Source organism: Glycine soja, chromosome 3 (assembly GCF_004193775.1).
Source record: "Glycine soja cultivar W05 chromosome 3, ASM419377v2, whole genome shotgun sequence".
Lineage (NCBI taxonomy): Eukaryota > Viridiplantae > Streptophyta > Magnoliopsida > Fabales > Fabaceae > Glycine > Glycine soja.
In genome coordinates this window covers 30,817,806-30,842,468 of record NC_041004.1, presented here as the reverse complement: position 1 = coordinate 30,842,468, position 24,663 = coordinate 30,817,806, and the positions used below count along the sequence as shown (strand labels likewise).

At 35.0% G+C, this 24,663-nt stretch overlaps 3 protein-coding genes and 2 non-coding genes across 7 annotated transcripts; 2 read left to right on the top strand and 3 right to left on the bottom strand.

The window, feature by feature from the left end:
- Window positions 1-1,468: 1,468 nt before the first annotated feature.
- On the bottom strand, window positions 1,469-11,705 carry LOC114406433 (NADH dehydrogenase [ubiquinone] 1 alpha subcomplex assembly factor 3). Its single transcript, XM_028369135.1, has 5 exons — window positions 11,431-11,705; window positions 10,806-10,922; window positions 9,470-9,504; window positions 2,786-2,886; window positions 1,469-1,842 (listed from the first exon to the last, which is right to left on the bottom strand). The coding sequence occupies exons 1-5, from the start codon at window positions 11,613-11,615 to the stop codon at window positions 1,756-1,758; spliced, it is 525 nt and encodes a 174-aa protein (XP_028224936.1). The 5' UTR covers window positions 11,616-11,705; the 3' UTR covers window positions 1,469-1,755.
- A 1,870-nt stretch (window positions 11,706-13,575) lies between these two features.
- LOC114406432 (tRNA (guanine-N(7)-)-methyltransferase-like) lies at window positions 13,576-18,505 on the top strand. Its single transcript, XM_028369134.1, has 8 exons — window positions 13,576-13,880; window positions 14,689-14,745; window positions 15,532-15,607; window positions 15,936-16,015; window positions 16,170-16,219; window positions 16,320-16,404; window positions 16,683-16,781; window positions 17,929-18,505. Exons 1-8 carry the CDS (start codon window positions 13,638-13,640, stop codon window positions 18,148-18,150), a joined length of 912 nt encoding a protein of 303 aa, XP_028224935.1. The 5' UTR covers window positions 13,576-13,637; the 3' UTR covers window positions 18,151-18,505.
- Window positions 18,506-20,525: 2,020 nt separating this feature from the next.
- On the top strand, window positions 20,526-24,421 carry LOC114406431 (glycine-rich protein A3-like). Of its 3 annotated transcripts, none has more exons than XM_028369132.1 (3): window positions 20,526-20,633; window positions 22,591-22,926; window positions 24,058-24,421. In XM_028369132.1, exons 2-3 carry the CDS (start codon window positions 22,602-22,604, stop codon window positions 24,270-24,272), a joined length of 540 nt encoding a protein of 179 aa, XP_028224933.1. In that variant the 5' UTR covers window positions 20,526-20,633; window positions 22,591-22,601; the 3' UTR covers window positions 24,273-24,421. The 3 variants fall into 3 exon arrangements, with proteins under 3 accessions (XP_028224933.1, XP_028224932.1, XP_028224934.1); XM_028369131.1 differs by lacking the exon at window positions 20,526-20,633 and adding an exon at window positions 20,641-20,736; XM_028369133.1 differs by lacking the exon at window positions 20,526-20,633 and adding an exon at window positions 20,845-20,866.
- Window positions 23,211-23,371, bottom strand: LOC114407884. Its single transcript, XR_003665697.1, has one exon. It is a non-coding gene; the product is annotated as a U1 spliceosomal RNA (small nuclear RNA).
- Window positions 24,422-24,456: 35 nt separating the features above from the next.
- On the bottom strand, window positions 24,457-24,607 carry LOC114407956. Its single transcript, XR_003665762.1, has one exon. It is a non-coding gene; the product is annotated as a U4 spliceosomal RNA (small nuclear RNA).
- Between the last annotated feature and the right edge of the window lie 56 nt (window positions 24,608-24,663).

The following is a 24,663-nucleotide window of genomic DNA, read 5'->3' as shown; positions in this document are numbered from 1 at the left end:
AAATTTCAATTGAAGTGTGTTTGGATGGAGAAATTTAAAATTATGAGAAATTTTAAATTCTAAGAATTTCAAATACTTCAATTGAAATTCTTTTATTTTCAAAATTTTGTGTTTGGATAAAAAAATTAAAATTATGAGGATGAAAAAAATGAATGAAAAAAGAGAAGATATGGTTGGTGTGCTAGTTATACGTGTTCCTCTATGCTCACACCCGATCGATATTTTAGGAGCTCAGACGGTGTTTCTTGAAGAAGATTGTAAGAAGAGAATTTCAATTTCTCACCTCTTAGAAAGAAATTGAAATTCTAGATTTTTAGTAGTTTAAAATTCTGTTTTAAAATTCAAAATTTTAAATTCTTCATAAAAAACATTCAAACATTGAATTTTAAATTATAGAAATTCAAATTCCCTAATAAATTATTTTCCTCAATTAAAATTCTCTATCCAAATGTAAGAAAGGGTGTTTGTGGGTATGGGTAATCCGGGAATCCAAATTGATTCCATGAACAGTTTGAGTTGAGTCATTTATATATTTAAATCAAAATCGAACCGAATCGATCAAAATCAATGAAAAAATTTAAAATTGTTTGATATATTGTTATTTATTTCACCTTTTTTCATATTTATTTTTTCTGTCATGTTTATAATATTAATGAATCATATTATATTTATTTGTTTCAACAAATCTAATTACAACAAATTTAGGTGTAACAAATTTAATTGCAGTAAAAATTATTATAAGAAATTAGTTTATAATAAATAGTTATAATTTAGACTATTATAATAAATATTGTTGAAATATATTTTTGTTTTAAGTTGCACAACTCTAGATAGAAGGACCACCTCATCATAAAACACATATTTATTACAGTAAAACGATCTAGTTCAATTAATTAAATAATATGTACATAAGTTAAGTTGTAGTAGTAACTCTATAAATGAAAAGGAGGACCTCTTTATCATGTTATGTCCAAGTTTTCTTACTTTAAATAGTCAAGGATTTAGATTGGAGGATCATTAAATTACGACTCAACCAAGTAGCTGTGCTCAAACCACAAAGTCTACCAATTTTAATCATCAGTTGCTATATGAACTTCAAGCTCTTTAAGGAATGGATACAGCTTAAGAATAATATCACAAGAATTTTTTATATTATACTCCAATCAAAATTAAATTTTTATTTCAAAAACCAGTAGAATAAAGTTAACGTTAACCCTCTGTATGTTTCAGAGGAAAAAAACGATGAAAGCTAGAAAATCTTGAATTTTGAAATAAAGAGAAAATGAGGAAAAAAAGAAAAATGTGAATCTTTATTTCTAAAAGTTTTTTGTTTTGTTTTCTCTTTATTTTCTCTTCAACAAAAAAAAAAACACATTGTTCATATTTTCTCTCTTCTCCATTTCCTTTTTTTCTCATCCAAATAAAGGGTTGATTGAAGAATAGTAAAATTATACAGTTTTCTTTTCAACTCTAACAAAGTAAGATAGCATTAAAACCAAACAGCCAGTCATTAGAGTCCAAATTTGCAGGGATTTACTGCACTCTGTACATTTTAATTCTCCTTATTACATTTGAAAACTTCAGCAGACGTCAAAGGACTCACTTGAGTTTAATTCACATTGTCCTATTACTATGTCAAAACTTTCTAAATGGAAAATCAAAGCATGTCCCAAGGACTTGGGCTAAAAAATTTTGTGGCATTGAGGTGAACATCTTTGGAGCAATTGTTGGCTACTAAGAATACAAGTCCAAGCTTCATGAAGAAACTCCGTGTGGAAGAAGTGCAGCAGCCACAATTCGACCTTCTTCATTCAGTATGTTGTAAGTTGATGCTGCGTTTCTCTAAGTAATAGTAAGAAGAATTTAATTAGAATACACTCAAGAGTATAAAGATCTTTTACTAAGTCATCCTGTTATGGATTGTCAGGTATGGTAAAATAGTTTATTATTATAAGAATTACTTTAAAAATCATAACTTGGGGTAATTTCTAAGTAGTTGAGGTGTAAAAGTTTTAAACTGACAGAACTCTCACAATACACCTAAAAGGATAAGTTCAGAAAAATGATGGTACATAATTGTAGACAGGTATGTTGACACAACTCACAAAACCATGTTAACTTGCCTCTTATACTGTAACATGTGTCCCAAAGCATTTTCTCCTTAATTAGCATTGAGTTGGCATTGAACTATGCAAATATCAATTGCACTTTAATAAAATAACCATAAACACCTATTTTTAAAATGTACTTACTACTTATGATTGTAAGCTTTGGAGAAAATGAGAAGGGATAAACATAAAAGCATTGAATCAAAAGGGTAGGAACAATAAGCAACACTCCATTGTTTGGCTATATAGTTTAAAAAACCCAATATAGCCCTCATGTATTATGTTCCAACTAAACAAGGAAAAAGGCAATAGGGATCACTTAAAAATTGATAATGAAGAAATAAAATAAGAAAGGCGCACACTTATCCATCCCTTCCTCCCCCACACCCCCAAAAAAGGAAACCTAAGAAATCAGGTGATAAGAATTTTGGGATTTAGGGGAAGAAAGATGGGCCTCAGCCATCAGGTTCTTCTCTCCATCTTCTTCAAATCCATTTCCTTTCAAAATCTTAGGCACGTTTAGTAGTTCCCATGTACCCTTTTGTACCCACAACTAAGGATCTATCTGCTATTTTACTTAGATTACTTAATAGTTAAAACATAATGAATACTACCAACAATGTTACACGAACTAAAGCCAAGCACAGATCTCATAAATAAAACCAAATCATACATACCGAATCAACAGCTTCTAGCTTAATGCCAGTAGACCGAATAAACCGTCTAAGTTCAGGATCTACATGTTGAATGTTCTTTCCACAGCCAATAATCAAAATCTCTGGCAAATAATTCTTCCCAGTGTCAGTTAATATAGATGAGAAGCAATTTGATAGGTAATCATGGCATTTAATAAATAATATAATAAGAAAAGGCAATGTCTTGTAATTAACTTAAAGTAATTACTAATTAGCTAGGTAGGGAACAATATATCAGAGATATACAGAGAGAGAGAGAGATAGAACAGTATAAAAGAGAATTAGATAAATTCACAAGATAGCAAAATGATATTACTTCAACTAATTGCATGAATTGTGACAGTGAGATATGTATCCACTTTAGTTAGTCAGAGTTATAGAGAGAAATGTCTAGAGAGAGAAAAGGTGGGTGGGAGAGTGCTAGGAATAGAGTGAGGAGAACAGAGAGAGACAGAGCGGGGTTCCACAACCATTCACGACTGACAAACGACGGAGACAAGGGGGATAAACAGCAAGGCAACAGACGAGTAAACTGGCGAGACAGGAACGACATAACGACATATTATTTCACGCGATTTTCTGATGATGTTTCGGAGTTGGAGCTTTGGCACCATTTCAAGAAATGGGGCGACGTGAGGGAGATTTTCGTACCCAAGATAAAAAACAGAAATGGAAGACGATTTGGCTTCGTTAGATTCAAAGGTGTGAGAGACGAGCACCATCTAGCCAGGCAGCTGGACCAAATTGTCATTGGAGGGCTTAAGCTGTATGTCAACATTCCCAAATATGGGAGAGACACCAAGGGGAAAGAAGTGGTACGACCAGAACCAACTAACAACCAGCACCACACAGCAAGACATGGGGGAGATCACTGCCTACCTAAAGTTTCGACATCGTACGCGGAAGTGGTGGTTCGAAACAAGCACTCCGGCGATCATGGGAAAGAAACAACCAGGGGGAATCATAATCGTGCTCTGTCACGATCGTCGGTGTCTATCGACATTCCACTGGAAGATAAGAAATGGTTCAGTGGAGCTTGGGTGGGCCGTTTGAAAAACCTGGTATGGTTTGACAAGCTTGAGGAAGACCCACTATGGGATTTCGGAGCAAATATAACCCCGATATACCTAGGGGATGACATGGTGCTACTTCTTGGTCTTTCGGATGACAGAGCTGAACAAATGAAGCAGGCGACGATGGAGGGAGTAGAATCAATGTTCTATTCCATGGAAAAGTGGAGTCCGAAGATGCAAGCGGGTCAAAGGTTAACTTGGGTTCAATGTTGGGGCATTCCAATTATAGCGTGGGAGAAGAGATATATTCAGCAAATCGTGGCAGTCATGGGGGACGTGGTGGACGTTGATGATGATGTTGATGAATCTCGAAGGGTGGACAGAGCTAGGGTGCTCATTCGCACCACATGGAGCCCTGGCATACAACACACAGTATATGTTAACATAGGAGGGGAAGAATACACGGTGCATGTGGTGGAGGAAATCCAAAGAGGTATCGAAAGTTGCACCTGCCGGCGAAGGAGGGACACCTGGTCGTCGGAGGAGATCGATTCCGACGACAGTTGTTTTGACACACCGACGGCGGTTTCATCACCTATGCCACTCGACGACGCCGGCAACTTCCGGTGCCCGAGGTCACGAAACATGGCGGACCTCAGCCTGCATTCAACCGCGCAAATTGCTGGGCCCGACGGAGCAAGGACCGACGACATACCCATTGGTTCCTCTGGGTTCGTTAACCCTCTGGGTAAATCACTTGGACCAGAGGATAATTCCCGATTCTCAGGCATGCAGCAGAACGGATACATGTGCCCTGAAAAGTGTTGATGACGTGGTAAGTTTGGGACCATTGACAAACAGCAGCAACCAAAATTTCAAAATGAAAAACCAGAAGCAGAAGGAAAAGGAGTGCGGTGGAAGCAGGGAGCTTTTCGAGGAGGATGAGGGCTTGCACAAAAAAGGTAATATTGATGGGGGCAGGGCAGTAGTGGTGGAAGAGGATCAAAGTTATGCACGTGACAGACATGTGGAAGCTGGTGTGGATATTAAGGTGCTGGGCCCTTCTAGTCACACCCCCAAAAATGCCAAGCCCATCACTAACAGCAGCCCAAACAGAACAAAATCCTTACCAACCAATAACTGGAAGGTATATTCACGCTTAAGGGGGTACAAAAGACGAATTCAGACGGGTAGTTTATATGAGGCCCATCAGGATTCAGTAAAACAACTAAACCATTCAGCCACACAACATCTTCAAGCTTCCGAGAAGGCCAATAATACCCCTCCCTGCAAGGATCAGATAAACCACAGAAAGCTAAACGATGAACATCAAAGTGGTCAAGGCATGCATGATGAGGAGGCCGAAAAAACTGAGAAGACTCAGATGCAGGAGGCAGCAGATATCTTGAACTTGGCTAATGAGTTGGGGGCAACATGGGGGTCAAACAGCAAGGAGATCATAAACAAATTTAAAGATATGGAGGAAAGAGATGTTAAAGAGGCGGAGAGATTGGGTATAAGAAGAACTACCCCATGAATATTATTTCTTACAATGTAAGGGGTCTAGGGAGGGGGGTGAAGTGGGCTGCAATAAGGAGAATGGTTAGGAAGGAACAAGCTGATATGCTATGTATTCAAGAAACAAAGAAGGAGAATTGTGACAAGAGCTTATGTCGAGCTTTGTGGGGTGATATCGACGTCCAATGGGAAATGCAACCAGCTTCTAACACAGCTGGTGGGATTTTAGTGTTATGGAATGAAAAATCTTTCAAGCTTCAAAGTAAAGTCATTGGCACAGGCTTCATTATGCTGTCTGGTCAATGGATAAAGGAGAATCAACAAGTTTACATTGTCACTGTTTACTCACCTTGTGATATTCAGAATAAGAGAACTCTATGGGGCAACATCAAGCAGCTTAAGTCTTCAGTCAACGGGGGTTTGTGGTGCATTTTAGGCGACTTCAATAATGTCAGAGACCCAGCTGAGAGGCTTGGGAACAGCCATAGTTTGGAGAGGGACAGCAGCATAAAGGAATTTAACGATTGGATTGCAGAATTGGAATTGGAGGATGCACCATGGCGGGGAAGAAAATTTACTTGGTACAGACCGAATGGATCAGCAAAAAGCAAGCTTGACAGATTCTTAATTTCCTCAGAATGGTCCAGCAAATGGCCTGCAACCACTCAGGTCACTCTAGATAGGAATTTCTCAGATCATTGCCCGATCATGCTCAGATCTAAATGCATAGATTGGGGACCCAAACCTTTTAGGGTCCTTGATAGCTGGCTGCTGGACAGATCATTAACCAGAATCGTGCAAGAATGCTGGTCTTCTTCTCAACACAGTGGGTGGGGGGGATATGTTCTCAAAGAAAAAATAAAGAGCCTCAAAAGTAGGCTGAAAGTTTGGAACAAGGAGCATTTTGGGGATACTCACAAGAAGGTTAAACAGTTGCAGGATCAGCTCAACAAACTAGAAGTGGAAACCATGGACAGACAGTTATCTTCACAGGAGGTGACATCTAAGAAGCAGCTGCAAGAAGCTTTGTGGGTGGCTGCCCAATCCCATGAGATATTACTAAGACAGAAGTCCAGATCCAGATGGATCAAAGAAGGAGATTGTAACTCAAGGTATTTCCACTTGTTGATGAATTCGGCGCGAAGAAACAATCTGCTGAAAGGAGTTATGATTGATGGTATGTGGGTTGATGAACCTCAAAAGGTGAAGGAGGCAGCTAGAGAGTACTTTTTACAAAGATTTCAAGAGACTGAGACCCGTAGACCATCTCTTGATGGAATCCAATTCCAGTCACTGAATCATCACCAAAATGAGATGTTGACAGCAAGATTTCAGGAGATGGAGGTAAAGGTCGCTGTTTGGGAGTGTGGGAGCGAAAAAAGCCCAGGTCCTGATGGGCTGAATTTCAAGTTTATTAAGAAGTTCTGGGAGATCATGAAGCCGGACATCCTCCGTTTCCTTGATGAGTTTTATGTAAATGGGATATTCCCAAAGGGTTCTAATGCATCTTTCATAGCATTAATCCCTAAGGTGGATGATCCACAGGGACTAGCGGATTACAGACCCATTTCTTTAATTGGCTGCATCTATAAGATTGTTAGTAAGCTCTTGGCCAACAGACTGAAGAAGGTGGTGGCGCACATTATAGATGAAAGACAATCTGCCTTCATACAGGGCAGGCACATATTACATGGTGTTTTAATTGCAAATGAGGTGGTGGAGGAAGCTAAGACAACAGGAAAACCGTGCATTGTCTTCAAAGTAGACTATGAGAAGGCCTATGATTCAGTGTCATGGAATTTCCTTTTATACATGATGAGAAGGATGGGCTTCTATCCCAGATGGATTAGATGGATTGAGGGATGCCTTTCATCTGCGACCATATCAGTCTTGGTAAATGGGAGCCCTACGGCTGAATTTACCCCAAAAAGGGGTCTAAGACAAGGAGATCCTTTGGCACCCCTCCTATTCAATATTGTCGCTGAAGGTATAAATGGTTTGATGAGAGAAGCTATTCAGAAAAGAATGTATACAGCTTATCCGGTTGGGAGAGACAAAGTGGACATTAGCATTTTACAATATGCGGATGACACCATTTTTTTTGGTGAGGCGTCTATGGAGAACATAAGGGTGATCAAAGCCATCTTGAGGACCTTTGAATTGGTGTCAGGTCTCAAAATAAACTTTGCCAAAAGCAAATTTGGATCTATCGGTATGTCGGAGCCGTGGAAGCAAAATGCAGCCAGCTACTTGAATTGTAGCCTGCTGTCCATCCCTTTTGTTTACTTGGGGATGCCCATTGGGGCAAACCCTAGGAGATGTCAGTTGTGGGACCCACTAATCAATAAGTGTGAGAGGAAGCTAGCAAAGTGGAAACAAAGACACATATCGTTTGGGGGGAGAGTCACCCTTATAAAATCAATCCTAACCTCTATTCCGATTTATTTCCTTTCTTTTTTCAGGGTACCCGCAAGGGTGGTGGACAAATTGGTGCGTATACAACGTAGATTCCTTTGGGGCGGTGGAGATGTTCACAACAAGATTGCGTGGGTTAATTGGGAGACGGTTTGCCTTCCTAAAGAAAGGGGCGGGTTGGGAATCAAGGACATCAACAAATTTAACTTGGCACTGCTTGGTAAATGGAAGTGGGAGTTATTCCAGCACCATGGAGATTTATGGGTTAAGGTTTTAGAATCGAAATATGGGGGTTGGAGGGGTTTGGATACAGCAAGTGATAATACCGCTTCCATATGGTGGAGGGACATAAAACTAGCTCTTCACCATCCGCAACACCAATCTGTTTTTCAGGAAGGAATAGTTTGGAAGGTGGGAAGTGGAGACAAAATAAAGTTTTGGGAGGATAGATGGCTTGATGGTGAGACAACCTTGCTGGCAAAATACCCTAGGTTATATCTCAATTCATGCCAACAAAATCACAGAATTGAGGAGATGGGAGATTGGAAGGATACGGGTTGGGAATGGAACTTTATTTGGAGGAGGCACCTATTCGACAACGAGATTGATACGGCTGCCAACTTTCTAGTTGAGGTGGATCGCACTCAAATTCAATTTAATAGAAGAGATGAGTGGATTTGGCCAGCAGAAGCTAGTGGCCAATACTCCACAAAAAGCGCTTATGAGGAGATGTGGGGAGCTGATACAGAAGACAGTCAGCTGCAGGAGTTCAAAGATATATGGAAGCTGAAGATACCTCCTAAAGTTGCAGTCTTTGCATGGAGATTGTTTAGGGATAGGCTGCCAACTAAGTCAAATCTGATAAGGAGGCATGTCGAAATCATCGATTCAGCTTGTCCGTTTTGCAGAAGCTTTGAGGAGGACGCTGCCCATCTGTTCCTACACTGCCATAAGATTCTGCCTCTTTGGTGGGAATCTATGTCGTGGGTCAACATCTTGGGTGCTTCTCCGCAGCACCCAAGGCAGCATTTTTCCCAACACGCCGAATCGTTGGGTAGAGGAGGTAGGGTTAATAGGTGGAATAGTTGGTGGATGGCCCTTACATGGTCAGTCTGGCAGCAGAGGAACAAGATTATTTTCTCTAATGAGACTTTTGACAGCAACAAATTACTGGAGGAAGCATTATTTATATTGTGGACATGGCTGAGGAACTTGGAGGAGAACTTTTCTATACCCTTCAGCTATTGGTCGTCAAATTTATCATCAGTTTTTGTATAATAGTGGGGGGGGGGGGGGGGGGGGGGGGGTTAGATATAGCTGCACTGGCAGCAATCTTCCTCTTTTTTCTGCTCTTAGTATCTGGTTCCCATCAAGACTGATTTAAGTCTGATTCTGGAACCAGCTCACTGAGATACCATGTTTTTTTGTATCCTTAGTACCTCTGGTACTTCATTATCAATATATATTACTTTTGCTGACCAAAAAAAAAATGTATCCACTTTAGTTTAAGTTCCTAACTTAACACTTAAAAACGTCAATTGCATTTTGAAGTGCATTAGAAAGTAATCCATGAATTCAATATTTTTTTTCATCCATATAATAACAGGTTATAAAGTATCCCTGCCTAATCCCAAAATATAAAAGGAAAAGTAGACCTGTACCAAAAAATGGGAAAAGAGAAAGTCAAGGAAAGAAAAGAATGTCAACTAAAAAAACCAACCTGGAATAGGGCGAACTATTTGGAAGATTGACAAGCTGCATCAAGGAACAAGTTGACAATAAATAAGATATTAAAGCGAGACAATTAATGCATATTCCCCTAAAAGAAGCAGAGATGGAAGTAGAATGTTATAATTTATCCATTTCTTGTTGTTTCTTTGCCTGTTTCACATCATAACTATAACGGATATGATGCACACATTCCATTTCTCGTATTCTTAATTCTGAGGATAAAAAAATAAATATTAAGAGAAAATAAACACATTATAAATACTCTCCCTCCCCAAAGGAATTTAAGAATTTAACACAACTTAGAAAGTGGCAGTGGTAATCAAAAGATTAAAGAAAGGAACTTAATGAGAGAAATGCAAATAATACAAGTGGATGAATAAGATCTCCTGCAAAACAGAGTAAATAGGAGAAAATAAAGAACCACAGAGAATCAGAAGCATGAGTAACTTTGCAAAAGCCACCATTTGCTCACGTGTTCACATGCCAAAACATGGGAGAGCATGTCATGTCACATCACTTGGTGTTGAATAGATTTTGAGACAAGTGCTTGCCTGCCAAGTTCTTCACTCATTCCTGATTTGGGCAGCTGTATCTCAAGCTAACCTATGTTATTTGCATACTAACTTTTCCATTGGTGTTTGCTTGGTTTTCAAGTTCAGACCTAAAAGTTGTTTTCAGCATCATTTATGTGTGTTCCACACAAGTGGCTATTTTTTGGCCGATAGCTATTGCAGATTTGGTTGTTTCTTTGAAAATATAAGTATTTCACAGTTCTTCCTTTGATTGGAATGGTGTCCAGTGTCCTGGGTCAAGCTCACTTTATTTTCCTCTAAGGTGAAGCAACTAGAAAGGTCAAAGGCTGGTAGCTATCTGCTTAATATACCACATCAACTTTGTTACAGTAAGAGAGTGCAAGTTGCCTAAGTTCGAAATCGGGTTAATATTCTATGTTGTTTCTTTATTTTCTGCTGATAGATAATGTTACTGGTGTACAAATATATTCAAAAATATTATGCGTTAACGTAAGTTAAATTTTCTTCTTCTTTTTTTTCTATTTTTCTTCAAGCTTCAAAAGTAAATTCGAAACTTTGAACTTGGATTACTAAGGCAGCACAGTTACCACTGCACTCCTTCAACTTTAGATATAAAGAATCAGTTTCAGGACAAACACTAAATACACCAAAAAGACAAAATTACCACAGTTTCATTCGTGAAAGGAATTGAGAAGTTGTAAGGATCAGGACAATGCAAAAAGTGCTTATTTAAATAAAAATGTTACTAACAATGAATAGGGAGAAGAAACAAGGGGAATAGAACAAACAAACCTATCGGCAGTGATCTCTGAAAACTTCTTAGGTTTCCAAGACATGAGCAAATTTCCAACACAAAGCAAGCTTCCTTCGTATTCAACCCCATTTACAGTAAACCCCGTATCATTATACCTACAAAAATTGAAATAAAAAAAATAAAAAAATTAAAACCATGTTAAGTCCCTGCAGAAATTATATGCTACATGCCATTTCACTATCAATTCTACTACATTTCTGTAACATGAACCCCATATTGACAAAATAAAAATTTAAAACACCCTACTTTCCAGAATGAGAAGAAAAACCCCAAAAGACAGAAGGGAACAAAGAAATTGAAACTAAGTTAAGTTCCTGCATCAATCTTTTGCTATAACATAAAAACATATCACGATGTTATTTAAGACTATTCTACAAAACCCATTTCACATTCAACTCTCCTCCTTGAACCCCATATTAAAAAAATCAAAATTTAAAACACCTCATTTTCCAGAATGAGTAGAAAACCCCAAAAAACTGCAATAAAGTTAAGTCCCAGCATCAAACATTTGCTATACTATGTCATGTCATGGGATTTAAAATTTAAAACTTGAGAATTGAAAAGGGAGGGGGGGGGGGGGGGAGATGATGGGTTGGTAGGAACCCTTGAAATCGGAGCTGGTCTTCGGGGACTTGATCGATGAGGTTGATCTGATCGTACAAAGAGAAAGCGCGTCGAAGAGAGGGCAAGGCATTGACGTGTGCGTGGTTGCGAGGCTTCAAAGGTTCTTTGCGGAGAGTGCGTAGAAGAGTTGGAAGTGCAGACACGGCTCTTTGCCTAACCGCCATGTTTGATTATGTTACTCCTCTTGCTCTGCCTTTCCAACACCCAACTCAATTTGCCCCCTCCTATTCCCCCCAACTCAACAATGCATATGTTTACTTTAATTAAGGCTAAAACTAGGGTTGTTTGCAACTCGGTCTAATTTAATTTTTCATAAAAAAAAAAGTCATTCAAATCAAATTTAAAAAATATGTGTGATTCATTTTAATTTTCATTTAAAATAAAATTCTAAATCAAACTAATATTTTATAGTTTAATTAACTTCAATTTTTTTATTTTTGTTAAAATATTATTTCATTAAAATTTATATATTTTCTTTTCATATTTTAAATAAAATTTCAGTAAAAAATTATTGATAACAATTTATGAAACTTATTAATATGTTAAATCTGATATAGTAAAAATTTATAAAATTTTATCTATTTTAAATCACATCTTAAAAAATCACCTCAAATATAAAATAATAAATATTGTATAAGTTTCATATACATAACAATACAAAACTACTGTGAAACTCAAGTGGTGCAACATAAAATGCATAACACTAAATTAGTATAAGTGTTACTATTTAGTTCAATTTCAAAAACACAAATCGAAATGAACCAATCAATTTGAGAAAAAAACATCCAAACATAAAAAAAATGGATTTGGTTCAGTTTTTATTTTTTTTTAGCAATTTTTGATTTTTATTTTGAATTGATCTAAATTTGAACACCTTTAGTTAAAATATATTTTTGGTCCAATTTATACAAATATTTAGAATTTGTCTTGTAAAATTTTTGGCACATTTTTTGTCCTTATAAAATTGAAATATATTATTTTAGGCTCAAATATTTGAACTTGCATGTATTGATTTGTTTTTTTACATAATTCATATGCATAATTAATATAAAAAAAAAAATCATCATTATAGGTTTAGATTTATTGAACCTACATCCTAACCAAAACAGACTAAAACTTTTACAACAACAAATTTGGAATATTTTTATATTTATTTAGATGGAAAATCATATTTTATTCTTTAATAAAATTAAATGAATCTCACCTAAATTAATCTATATGCAATTTTGTAGGAGACAATTTTGCGCAAGTAAAATTGTAAAATTCTTATGAGGATCCCCCCCCCCCCCAGTATAAGAAAACTACATGGTTAATACTCGGACTTAAGCTAATAATTGGTTTTTTTTTAAATAATTATTTAATTATTTTATAAATTAAAATAATTTTTGTTTCATTAATATTATTAAAAAAAGTTTAATAATCATACAATAAATATTTTACATTGTCATTTAATTATAATTCATAATGTATGTATAGTAAATTTATTAACTTTTATGATAATTATTTTAAAAGTCTTAATAATAATTTGTGATTAAATTATATTATAAAATTATTTTATATTATCAATATATGATTATTAAATTCAGTTTATTATAGATCATAAGTTAAAATGAAAATTTTTTGCATCAGTTAATTTACACTCTCAATGACAAAAGTTAAAACTTAATATATCATTAACAACAACCGACACTTATTTGTATTCTTTAATTAAGTGATTTATAGCTCAAATCTTAATTGATAATTGGATATGAAATAAATGGTGTTTGAAGGAAAATACCCACCTTATTTGCTCTCATGATTTTCAATAAAAATTTGTCATCCAACCTCAACTTCTTATGAATATCATAATCGGAAAAAAAAACAAAAAAGCAAAAAAAATACTTAATATATTATCGTTACACAAAACATAGGGTCAATAAGCCAAACAAAAAAATTAAGAGATAAAAATTAAAGTGAAAAAATTAAAATTAAAAAAAAAAAAACAGAGAAACCAAAAATAAGATAAGGAAAAACTAGAATTATATTGTAATTAACGTAGTTTTAAAGATGAGATAAGTTGATGCTAAATGGGCTCGGAAGGTGGCCCATTTTACCAGGCGAAAAAACTAATTAAAATTGAAGGGGAGTAAGTAAAGTAACAAAACAACCGAGCAAGAACAAGGAATTACAACAATAGATAAGGCTCGATGGCTTCTTCTTACTGTTGTTCCCGTTTGTTGTTGCAATCACAGAGTTCGCGACTAATGTTACGATTCTCACCTTTTCTCGCTACTCCCCCTACTCCTTCTTCCCTCTCTTTCTCCTCCAACTGCCACGTGTCCTCTTCCGCTCAAGCAACACTACAACAACAACATGAACAACAGCCCCTTCCGCAAAGCTCACAGCTGGTGGCATTGGAATATGCTGACCTCAACCTCTCTTACAACTTGGTAACTTTTTTTTAGGCAAAATTGCATTTTTATCCCCCAGTTGTTTCCAATTTTCATTTTAGTCTTCTTTTGACTGTCATGTTCAACGTCCAATCAAAACCTGACATGTGAAAGTGAAAGTCAACGTTTAAATTTAGGCTTGGAAACCATATTTAGACATAATTAGGGAATAAAATTCGTGAATAAATTTAAAAGGGGACAAAAATCGAAATTAGAGACAACTAGATGATAAAAAAATACAATTTTGCCTTTTTATATTCATATGATGCTTTTTTTATAGATATAAGGTTGTCCCAATGAGATTGGAAAATGGTGAAGAGAGAAGGGAGGGAGAGAGTTGCGGATTGGAATCCCCCAATTGACATTTCCAACAAAACTAACATTTGATGATAAAAAAGAAAAAGTTCATAGATATTTTGTTTACCAATGTTAGTTGTTAGTTTTGTTAGTTGAAGGATTCAAACTTACGACTTTTTTCTTTCCCTCCTCTCATCAATCATTGAACCAACCTTGTAATCCCCTAGGGAGTTATAAGGTTGATTGGATGGTTAGGGGGGAAGGGAAGAGGGGAAATGTCATGAGTTTGATTCTCTCTTGCTGACAAAACTAACATTCTAATGAATTAACATTACATTTGCCAATAAAAAAAACTTATAACCCACTAATATTATATGATGTGATGCACAACCTAATGTAAGAAGAACTATTATGTTTTGAGTTTGAGTGTTAGTTTTTTTATTTTTGGTTTTCCTGATTTATATTTGTTTGTTTGCTTAACCATTTTATGCTGTTGTGTATCCAATTTCAGGATCTGGGTCACGTCAGGATAAGGCAGCATGTTAATCCCCTAAGCTCTTCTTTCTCGGTAATATGTTCCTCTATAAATTCAATTTCTCCATTCCATTGTTTTAGCTTGTTGTTCATGTTCATTTTATTAGTCAGAGCTTAATTTTCATCATATATTATGTGTGATATTATATATGGATAAAATGTAATTTTGGTCTCTATGCTAATGATGTTTGTTTTCAATTTAGTCTGTTTGTCCGCGTCTATTCAAGTTGTTATACAGTGAGGTATTGGAACTAAGAAATTAATTAGAATGCACTGACAGTGTAAAAGTTCTCTTTTTTACACTGTTATCCAGTCATGGATTGTCATGGTCATTATATCAGCGAGTTTTACATTTGTTGCCAAATGCCTAACACAACCCTCATCCTTTATCCGGGCTTGGGGACTCGCTATGAGACCATAGCCAGAGTTAAACGTCTTTGAAATTTTGGTCTTTAACCAAGTTGAATGGTTTCATGTATCTATGTAGCCGATCTCACCTAATGGGATAAGGCTTTGTTATTGTTGTTGTATCCAATCATGAATTGTCATGTATGATAAGATTGCTGACTTTTGTTAATTTAAAAGTCATATCTATAGTGATTTCTAATTAGTTGACTGTACAAAAGTCTTTACACGATAGTATTAGTATATCAAAAACTAAACTCGTGGTATATTGATTTGGAGAACCAGAGGCAGATATAGAAACAAGACATAAATAGCTTTTGTGGCATGGGGTTAGGATATTGGTTCGATGAATCAATTTACCATGAATTGAAGGAGCCTTTTGCTTTCCACTAAATGTGATTCTTTTTCTTTGTAGGTTCCTGCACAAGTACCAGACTGGAACCATGCCTTTGCAGACCCAACATTGCCGCTCATGGTGGACATTGGATGTGGTAACCTGAATCTCAATGATAATTTATTTGATGCATTTAGTGTGTCTGTTAAGGACTGGCACAGATCATGTATGTGGAAGTTGACAATGATGAAATTTGTTTCTTACGTAATAGTACTGAGGTTGGAGTTGAGTAGTTGACCCTTTTAATTTATGTAACCAAAATATGTTGTTGAAATTGATATTCCAATTATTTTCATTATTTTTTTTCTTTTGACATCAAAATTCTATTACGTCTAGGACAAGGATCGATTAATCATTTCACTACCTGAGAAACCTATAAGTGCACTTACTTATTCCAGCTTATCTGTTGTTGTAAACAATGTCAGGCAGTGGCAGGTTTCTAATGTGGCTGGCTAAAAGAACTCCTAAAGAGAGAAACTTTTTGGGATTGGAAATACGGGAAAGGGTATGGAACCCTTTTTTCTTTCTGCCACTTTTGGTTTCAAATGCCCTTGATAATTTCTTTCTTTCAAATAGTTTTGATTTCTTATGTGTTGTGGCACATTAAGCTTTGAATATAGGGGATATCTTGAGTGATAATGTTATACTTCGTTGTGCAGATAGTCAAGCGTGCTGAGTCATGGGCAAAGGATCTGGCTCTTGATAACATGTACTATCCTAAAACTACATATATAGATGGTGGAGTAAAATATATACATGCTTATTTTTTTCAATGCTAGAGTGATGACTGTTGTTACACTAAAATGCAGACTTTTCTTGTTTGCAAACGCGACAATTTCTTTCAAGCAGTTGGTAGAATCATATCCCGGGCCCTTGGTCTTAGTTTCAGTATTGGTGAGTTTATCTCCATGTACTAGGAATTCTATGACGTACTTTTGTATCTATGTTCTATATAGGATGTCATCTACATTTTTATAGTACTAAGCTGGTAGGCCCCATTGAGCAACCTAAGGCTGTTCAACAGGAGGGGGAGTGCTTTCTGGGGCAATTGAGACCCCTATGGAGCATTGCAAGGCAAGAAGGGCTTGTTGACTAAAATGCTATTACTTAAAAAGGTTTTACATCTAATGGCCTTTTTTTTCTGGTTAAATGATTTCATTCTATACATGCAGTGTCCAGACCCACATTTCAAGAAAAAACATCATAAAAGAAGAGTTCTGCAGAAGCCTTTGGTTGGTGCTATAGTAGATAATTTAATGCCTGGGGGACAGGTATAATTTCTACTCACTCTTATACATTTTTAATCGATTGTAAATGTCATGTGTGTTCTCCTAGTGGGTTGGTAAATATTCTCCTTTGAGATTACCTTCTTATACTGTCTTACTTGAATTTGTATGAATTAGAAGTTTCTTGCTAGTATTCATTGTATAAGAGCCATACTCCATATCCTATCTGTCTTCCTTTTCCTATAAAATAAAGTAAGACTGAAGTGGTGTAATGCTATGAGCATTTATAATTGTTGATACCAGGGACTGAGAGATATGTTACTCTTTAATGATTTTTGAAGGAGCTAATAACGAAGGAGAAGAAAAGCTTCAAGTTTTGAGAAAGATAAATATGAGTGTATACTTGACATATTGGTCGACTTGTGATTATATACTAATTGACTCTTCCAGTTTGAAGACGACTATCAGCAATATGCTTGGGATTTTTCCATTGTGCATTATCCTTTATGGGGTAATAATGCATGGAATTAGATTTTCTACCTCTGTGATAACATTGGAAGATGAATCTCATTCATTATATCAATGCAAATGTACCCCCGTACACAATTTGCAACAAAAGCATTGAGAAAAACCAAAATAAGGTTGGGGATTGAGGAGTTGAGCAATATGCTCAAAAGTCAATACCAAACTGCCACAATGCGTACAGTATTGCTTTTTTCATTGATGATGGGAAACATGACTGGTCTTTTGACTTTGATGTCTGCATTAGCTTCCCAAGTGACTAACCCAATGTTTTTCATTCATTCATGCTTTTTGGAGATGAGTTAAACTATTACTTTGGCATGTAGGGATTAGACGGAATGAGCAAAATAAAATTGTAAAACTTTCTGTTTGAAATATGCCCTTTGCTCCTGTGCAATATGACTTTTAGTATCCCAATGTTCCTTCTAAGTTCTAAGGTTACTTCATCATCTCTTGGAGACCTAACTAATAATTAACGTCTTCCAACTATCTATTTTAATTCAAATATCAAGGTTTATAAATAATCTTTCTATCTTCAAATGCACTCATAAGTCTTACATAATGCAAGAGATCTCCAGGAAATGTGCATGAGAAACATCCAAGGGCATCTTAAATGCATGTACTTGAATCAACTTTGCTGAAATTCACGTTTGTTATTGTGTTATGGCAGGTATTCATACAGTCTGATGTGATTGAAATGGCACTTGACATGAGAAATCAGTTTGATGAAGTTAAAACACTCAAACACATAGAAGTTTTGGACCCGGCTATGTTGTGTGACAGTGAAGGGTGGTTGTTAAGCAACCCCATGGCAATAAGGACTGAGAGAGAGATTCATGCAGAACATGAAGGTGCAAAAATCTATAGAAGATTGTACCAGAAACAGATGTGAGTTCTCAAGCTTGACTTGTTTGCTGATTCACTCCTACTATGAGCACAAGGGGAACCTTGTCCATGCCAGACATAAATGGAATGGAACACTCATATCAGACACATTGCAGTCCACAACACTTCAAATCCTAACAATATGTTTAGCATTTTATTGTGTTTCTCTTTCTGGTGGGTTGTGTTTTGGCCTTAGATGTGTACTATCCCATGAAATTCACATGTTGCACATATCATACCTAGTTGGTTAAGGTTTAGGGGTTTGTGTAATTATTCATTTTTATAATGTATTGTTTTACCAACTAGTATCATAATTGATAAAAGTAATTTTTACATGAAGGATTGATCATCTCTAGTTTGAAGTTTGTTGGATTGGACATCTATAAGTGGTCTGATGATGACCCGATAAGCCCGTCAACAATGGTTAAAAAATAGACTTTGATATCATTTTAGAATTTGAAACTTAATTCAACCTTACAAAATCGGCTTGTAAAGTGAGAGTTGTCCTCTAGTTATGTACTTTAGTTTAGTCATATCATTAGTTGATGTGAGATCTCTAACATATTATGTTTTTAATTTATTTCCTTATTTGATTAATATTATTTTATTATATTAGAGAGTATTTGTTTCGAGGTTTAATATTAATTCCTAGGAATTACATGTTGGAATATTATGTCAGAAAATATTATTCCCATGAATTGATATTTGATCATTTTAGAAAATTATTTAATTAAAAAAAAGATATGGGAGAGAAGATAGTGGACATGAATAGCTATTATAGGAAGTAACTTACATTTTGATGGGAATCTAGATACCCATTCTTCATCATGGGAATAACATAAGAAGAGAAACAAAGGTGAAGGAACTTACATTTTGATGGGAATCTAGATACCCATTCTTCATCATGGGAATAACATAAGAAGAGAAACAAAGGTGAGTATTTTATATTCTTGGGAATCAACAATGCCTAAGAATATATTGTTAAAACTTGTGTAATAAACATGGGAATGTGATATTTCCGTGTTTACATTTCTTGGAATAATTTGTGATACTTTGCAGCAAACACAACCTTAGTAAATTTGTAAAACTAACTTAATCAGTGGCGGATGGAGGACTTAGAGCCAGTGGGGACAAACTATTGGAGATTGTTGGTGATTATATTTCTGTTATAGAAAAATGTTAATAACACATTCTTTAATATATTTTTTGGAACACACTTTAATATTGATTGAAATTTATTGAAAATCATAAATTTTGATCACACTTGTTTATATTTTCTTATGAGCTTAGATTTTTCATAGTTCTCATTTGTTTGGAAATTACCGAACATATTTATTAAGATGAATCATATTTCAAATTGATGGTTTGACCGTCTAGGCTACATCAGAAATTTGTTGTGATACTTCAAATGATATTTTGATTAAATTGAGAAAGGAAATTTCTTTCAAATTTTACGCTTTAAATATCCATGATGGGTTCTATGTTAGAATGTTATTGTAGTTGATAAATGATGGGTGACAATTCAACAAATTTAAAATTCATTTTTCTAAAAATATAATTTAGAAAGTAAAGCTTGCTTCTTTTTGCACGTCCTTTGTCCTCTTTCTATATTCTATTTAACAAATAATTTTCAATGTTTAAACTGTAGAAACTTTTTAAGAGTTGGTAAAATTTAATGCAATTCCATACCTAACATTACGCACCATCATTGATGTATCAAAAAGAAAACGACAGTAAACCTTAATTAACAGCCAGAGTTGGTAATTGGTATTTAGGTGTATCTCTAACACTCGCGTCCATGCAAGGTTTTTCATTTTTATTTTTTTTAGGGGAGTGTCCATGCAAGTTGCAACCTTCTGTTTTTTTTTCCCCCTTATTCTCTGTTATTTTATTCATAACTAATAATAAATTAATTTAGTACGTACGTATCGTGTAATGCACGAGTATATTTATAAAATATAAAAAATTAAAAATATTATATAAAACTAATTTAATTGATAAATAGTTATTTTAATGATAATAAATATAATTTTTATAATTTCAAAAATTATTTGAACTTATATTTTTAATAATAATTTATAAATGTTTTATTATAATTAATGTTTTTTTATAATGTTGATTCAAGAAGTTTAAATATTGATTATTGAAATTATCGGAAGTAAAATTTCTTCTATTTGAATAATTAATTAAAAAATAACTTAATATTAATGTGATTTGATTTAATAATTTAATTTAATGTGAAAATTTATGATATAAAAAAGACATGGAAAGAGAAATTATAAGTTGATTTGATGAGATTCAAGAATAAGGTGATGTAGATACATAAGTTTCCATTGGAAGAGAAAAATATGATATTTTTATGTTTTGTAATAAAAGATGTATATATGCCATGCTATTACTTGCAGTTCATAGCAGTCTTCAACAAAAAGCAAACGCGTCATAGCTTCGTGTGCTTTTTAAAATCAAGAGAAACGATAAGTATAAGAATAGGTAAAGTTTCAATTTATGCATTTTTATTATTCTTTTGGCAACAAGCATTTTCTTTCATCACCTTTGGAAGATTTTGGAGAAAGCATTTACAATTTCCATTTGCGTAAGCATGAAGCAACAATGATTTTGTCTTCTTTTTTTTCCATTGTTTGCAACCAAATATTTTGTGTGGCAATTGATTCTGTTTTCAGTTTGGTTTGATTGGCATGTTATGATTCTTCTTTCTTTCTTTGGTAAATTTCAATATCTGTGGTATAATGATCAACAGGGTTCTCCATGGTTTTTGGATTGTGCCAATCTTGGTGTTTGTTTTGCTGTTTTTCTAAGATTCTCATTTACCCTTTGGCTTGATCATGATGAAATTAACATGGGTTTAATCAATTTTTTCCCCTGCTGCATCTTGATTAAACTTTGATAGATTCTGAATGTTGAGATGAACCTTTTTCTTCATTGCCCTTTAAGGGTGTGCTAGATATTGATGTATTGGTTGTACTTGTTTCAAATAGGAAGGACTACGAGATATGAGGGGATGAGAAATGAGTTTTGTTATACTTTTTTGGTTTTTTAATATTTTCTTGATGCTGTTTAGGATGAACTATGATCTTTTCGCAATTTTTTTTTTCTTCTGCAAGGACACTATACTAACCAGTGCTCATCTAATAACTATTTGTGTGTCCATGATCTTTTCTTTATCGATTTACTGGATCATATGTATGCTGTTGCATGTGAAAGTTAAGGAATAACTTGATTCCATCCTTGAACACGTTGGTGCAAACTCCATTTTTGTATCTTATTTCTGAACTGTTTCTAGAAATTGTTCTATATTACAATATGCCATGACATTTTTTTTTTCATTTCTATGATACTTTTTTCTTAGTATAATTATTTGAATAATTTATTCTATGTTGTTCTTGTATTTTATGAGTTCAGATAAAAGACTAAGAACTAATAAATAAGGGGGTGTTTGGTTTGGTTGTTTTCTATTTTCATGTTCACTAAAAGTAGAAAATAGTGATGAAAATGTGTTTGATTGGATTTTTGAAAACATTTTTAGTGAAAATGAAAACAGAAAATAACCAAAAAATGAAAACAATAAAATTTCGTTTTCAGTGTTTTTAGTTGGAAACAGGAATCTCATTTTGGGTGAAATGAAAATGCGATGAAAAGAAATGTAATTTTAAGCAAATCTAAAAATACAAGAAGTCAATATATCATAAATTTTCAGTATTTTTATTTTCTAAAAACAGAAAATAAAAAGTCAAATCAAACATATTTTTAGAATTCTAATTGTTTGAAAATGAAAATAGTTTTCAGAAAATAAAAACAGAACCAAACACACCCTAATGGTCTCCCCATTTTTATTCGGTTGTTTGATTAGCGATAACTGTTTCCATCATCCTTGCACATTTCCATAGACCAACGGTGTAATCTCTGCCATTCTGATAGAAGAGCTGATTGGAACATCTAGTTTTCAAAGTTATGAAGACATAATTAGTGTTGAACTATTATAAAAATCTCCTACTTTGTACTTGAAAATGAGTTCCATGCTGTAGGGAAATTGATCTTTTAGATTTGTAACATGTTTATTTTTATTTTTTATTTTTTATAATGCAATGATGATTATGTCCTGTGTAGAAAATCACAAAATGGTGATACTTGTTATATTCTTACTGGCATCAACTGGTTGGGACAGATTTAATGCTGATAACTTTCATTCCTTCTAATTTACATTGTTTTATATTCAGGAAAGATGATAAATTGAACTTAAGTTGTTGAATTTCCCAATTAGTTCTTATTCTGCTTCTGTTATACTTACTAGTTTAAAAATGAAAATCTTCAAGACTAACAAGGAACTGATTTCATTTGATTGTGTACTCTTTCAATGAATGATGTTATGATATTTTGATTGATGAGACTTAATTTATTGAGAATCCTTTTCTTTCTTTTTTGGTTATAGGTTGAACCAACATGAGCAACAGAAAAGACAAGAATGATGATGAGTCTAGTGAGAGAGGTATATTTTCACATCTAGGATATCCAAGTGCACCACCCCCCTACCCTCCTCCACATGGATACCCACCATCAGGCTATCCACCTCCAGGAGGGTATCCCCCAACAGCCTATCCGCCGCTGGGAGGATATCCACATTCCGGTTACTATCCTTCAGAATATCCACCAGCATATCCGCCTCCGGGAGGGTATCCACCCACTGCTTATCCTCATTCAGGATATCATCCACCAGCTTATCCTGCCCCACATGGCTATCCACCTGCTGCACCTCCATATCCTGGAGGTACAATACTAATTTGTTATGCTTGAAATTGAATTACCACCACCCAATTATCCTCCTTTGTCATGTAACACCAATTTATTGTTGTTGGTGATGGTGTTGACATGACAATAAATCATTTCAAATTTCAATCAACAATCAGAAAATACTCAAAACATTAACTTTCACACCATTACACACTTACAGCAAATACAAGGTACAAACAAACTGAATTGGTAGGGGCTGAATTTGAGCAAAATACAAGGTTCAAAACAAAATTGAATAATTAAAATGTTATAACTGAATTGGTAGGGGCCGCGCGAACACAGGCTCCCTCTGCCACAAATTATGACATAGGCTCTGTCTCTTGAACAGACCTTAGTACAGCACCCCTCCTAAGTGCAATGGAGGTCACTATTCTAGGCCATAGGCCTTCATGGTTACCCATTGACCCCATCCAGGTAAGTATGTTGTTCAATCCCATACACATTTCTTTTATAACTCGAGCTTACTTCGCCTAAACTTCCCAATGTGGGGCTTTTCACACCCCTATCTATGCAACTGCAAGCGCTTTAAAAGAAATGTCTCTCCAGCTAGGTTTGAGAAAATACCTCTCAGTCCTTCTGACTTCTAACAACAAAATACAACAGTGAAACAAGGAAGCACAAATGCCAACCCTTCTTAACCCAAGTAGGTTGTTCTTGAATTGTGACAGAATGAGTGTTCATATATCAGCAGAGTTCAATTTGTGGGATTATAAACTCAAGTTAAATTATTTGAGAAAAAAGATAACTGTACTTTATTGTGGAATATGTAATTAAATAATTCAATATGACTACTAAGTTGTTGAGAATCAAGTATTAGTTGTGAATTATGAAATAAAAATAGAGTGGAATCCATGTTATTATTATACTGTGTTTTTTCCTTCCCTGGAAAAACTAGTATTTTCCCTCGAACCAATAAACAACCAGACAAAATGAGAATGGTTTAACCAAGTAAGCAAGGTCACTACTGACTCAATTATTGTTCATTAGCTATATGCAAAACCAGTAAAAGCCTCTAGCAGAATTGTTGTACTTAAACTCATAACTTCGAATGTGTGCTTGCATTTACAGTTATTGGTATGATGTGTAGTGCTGACTTACTGATATGTAGGGCGTGGGGCTGGCATGGGAGGATTGTTGGCAGGGGGTGTTGCTGCTGCTGCCGCTGCCTATGGTGCTCACCATATGGCTCATGGATATCATCGTTTTGGACACGGAGCCTACTATGGTCATGGAAAGTTCAAGCATGGGAAATATGGCAAGCGTTGGAAGCATGGCAGGTTTGGATTTGGCAAGCATAAGCATGGTTGGAAAAGGTGGAAGTGATAAAGTGTTAAATATGTAATTTTGAGCAAGGTCATGGAGGTTTTAGTTATGGGATGAATAATGTATGCTACAACAACATATTGCATGTTTGTAATGACTACTTTATTTATGACTTACTATCATTTTACATAAAAGAAATTTGTAAGGAATTTTTTTTTTTCAAAATTCAAAACTACAATAGCAGGGCATTACCCCAAAGGGAGCCCTTCCAGAAATTCTCAAAGGCCTGAGCCAAACCCAGGCCTAAGAGGGGGTTTGGAAATAGTTTTCAACCAGCAATAGACGCGCCTCAGTTAGAACCTCACTAGCTGCGTCATTGCCCCAAGCGCAAAGATAACTCAAGCTATCTGATGTGTACTTTTATATAGGACAACTTCTAAGTCTATTGAAG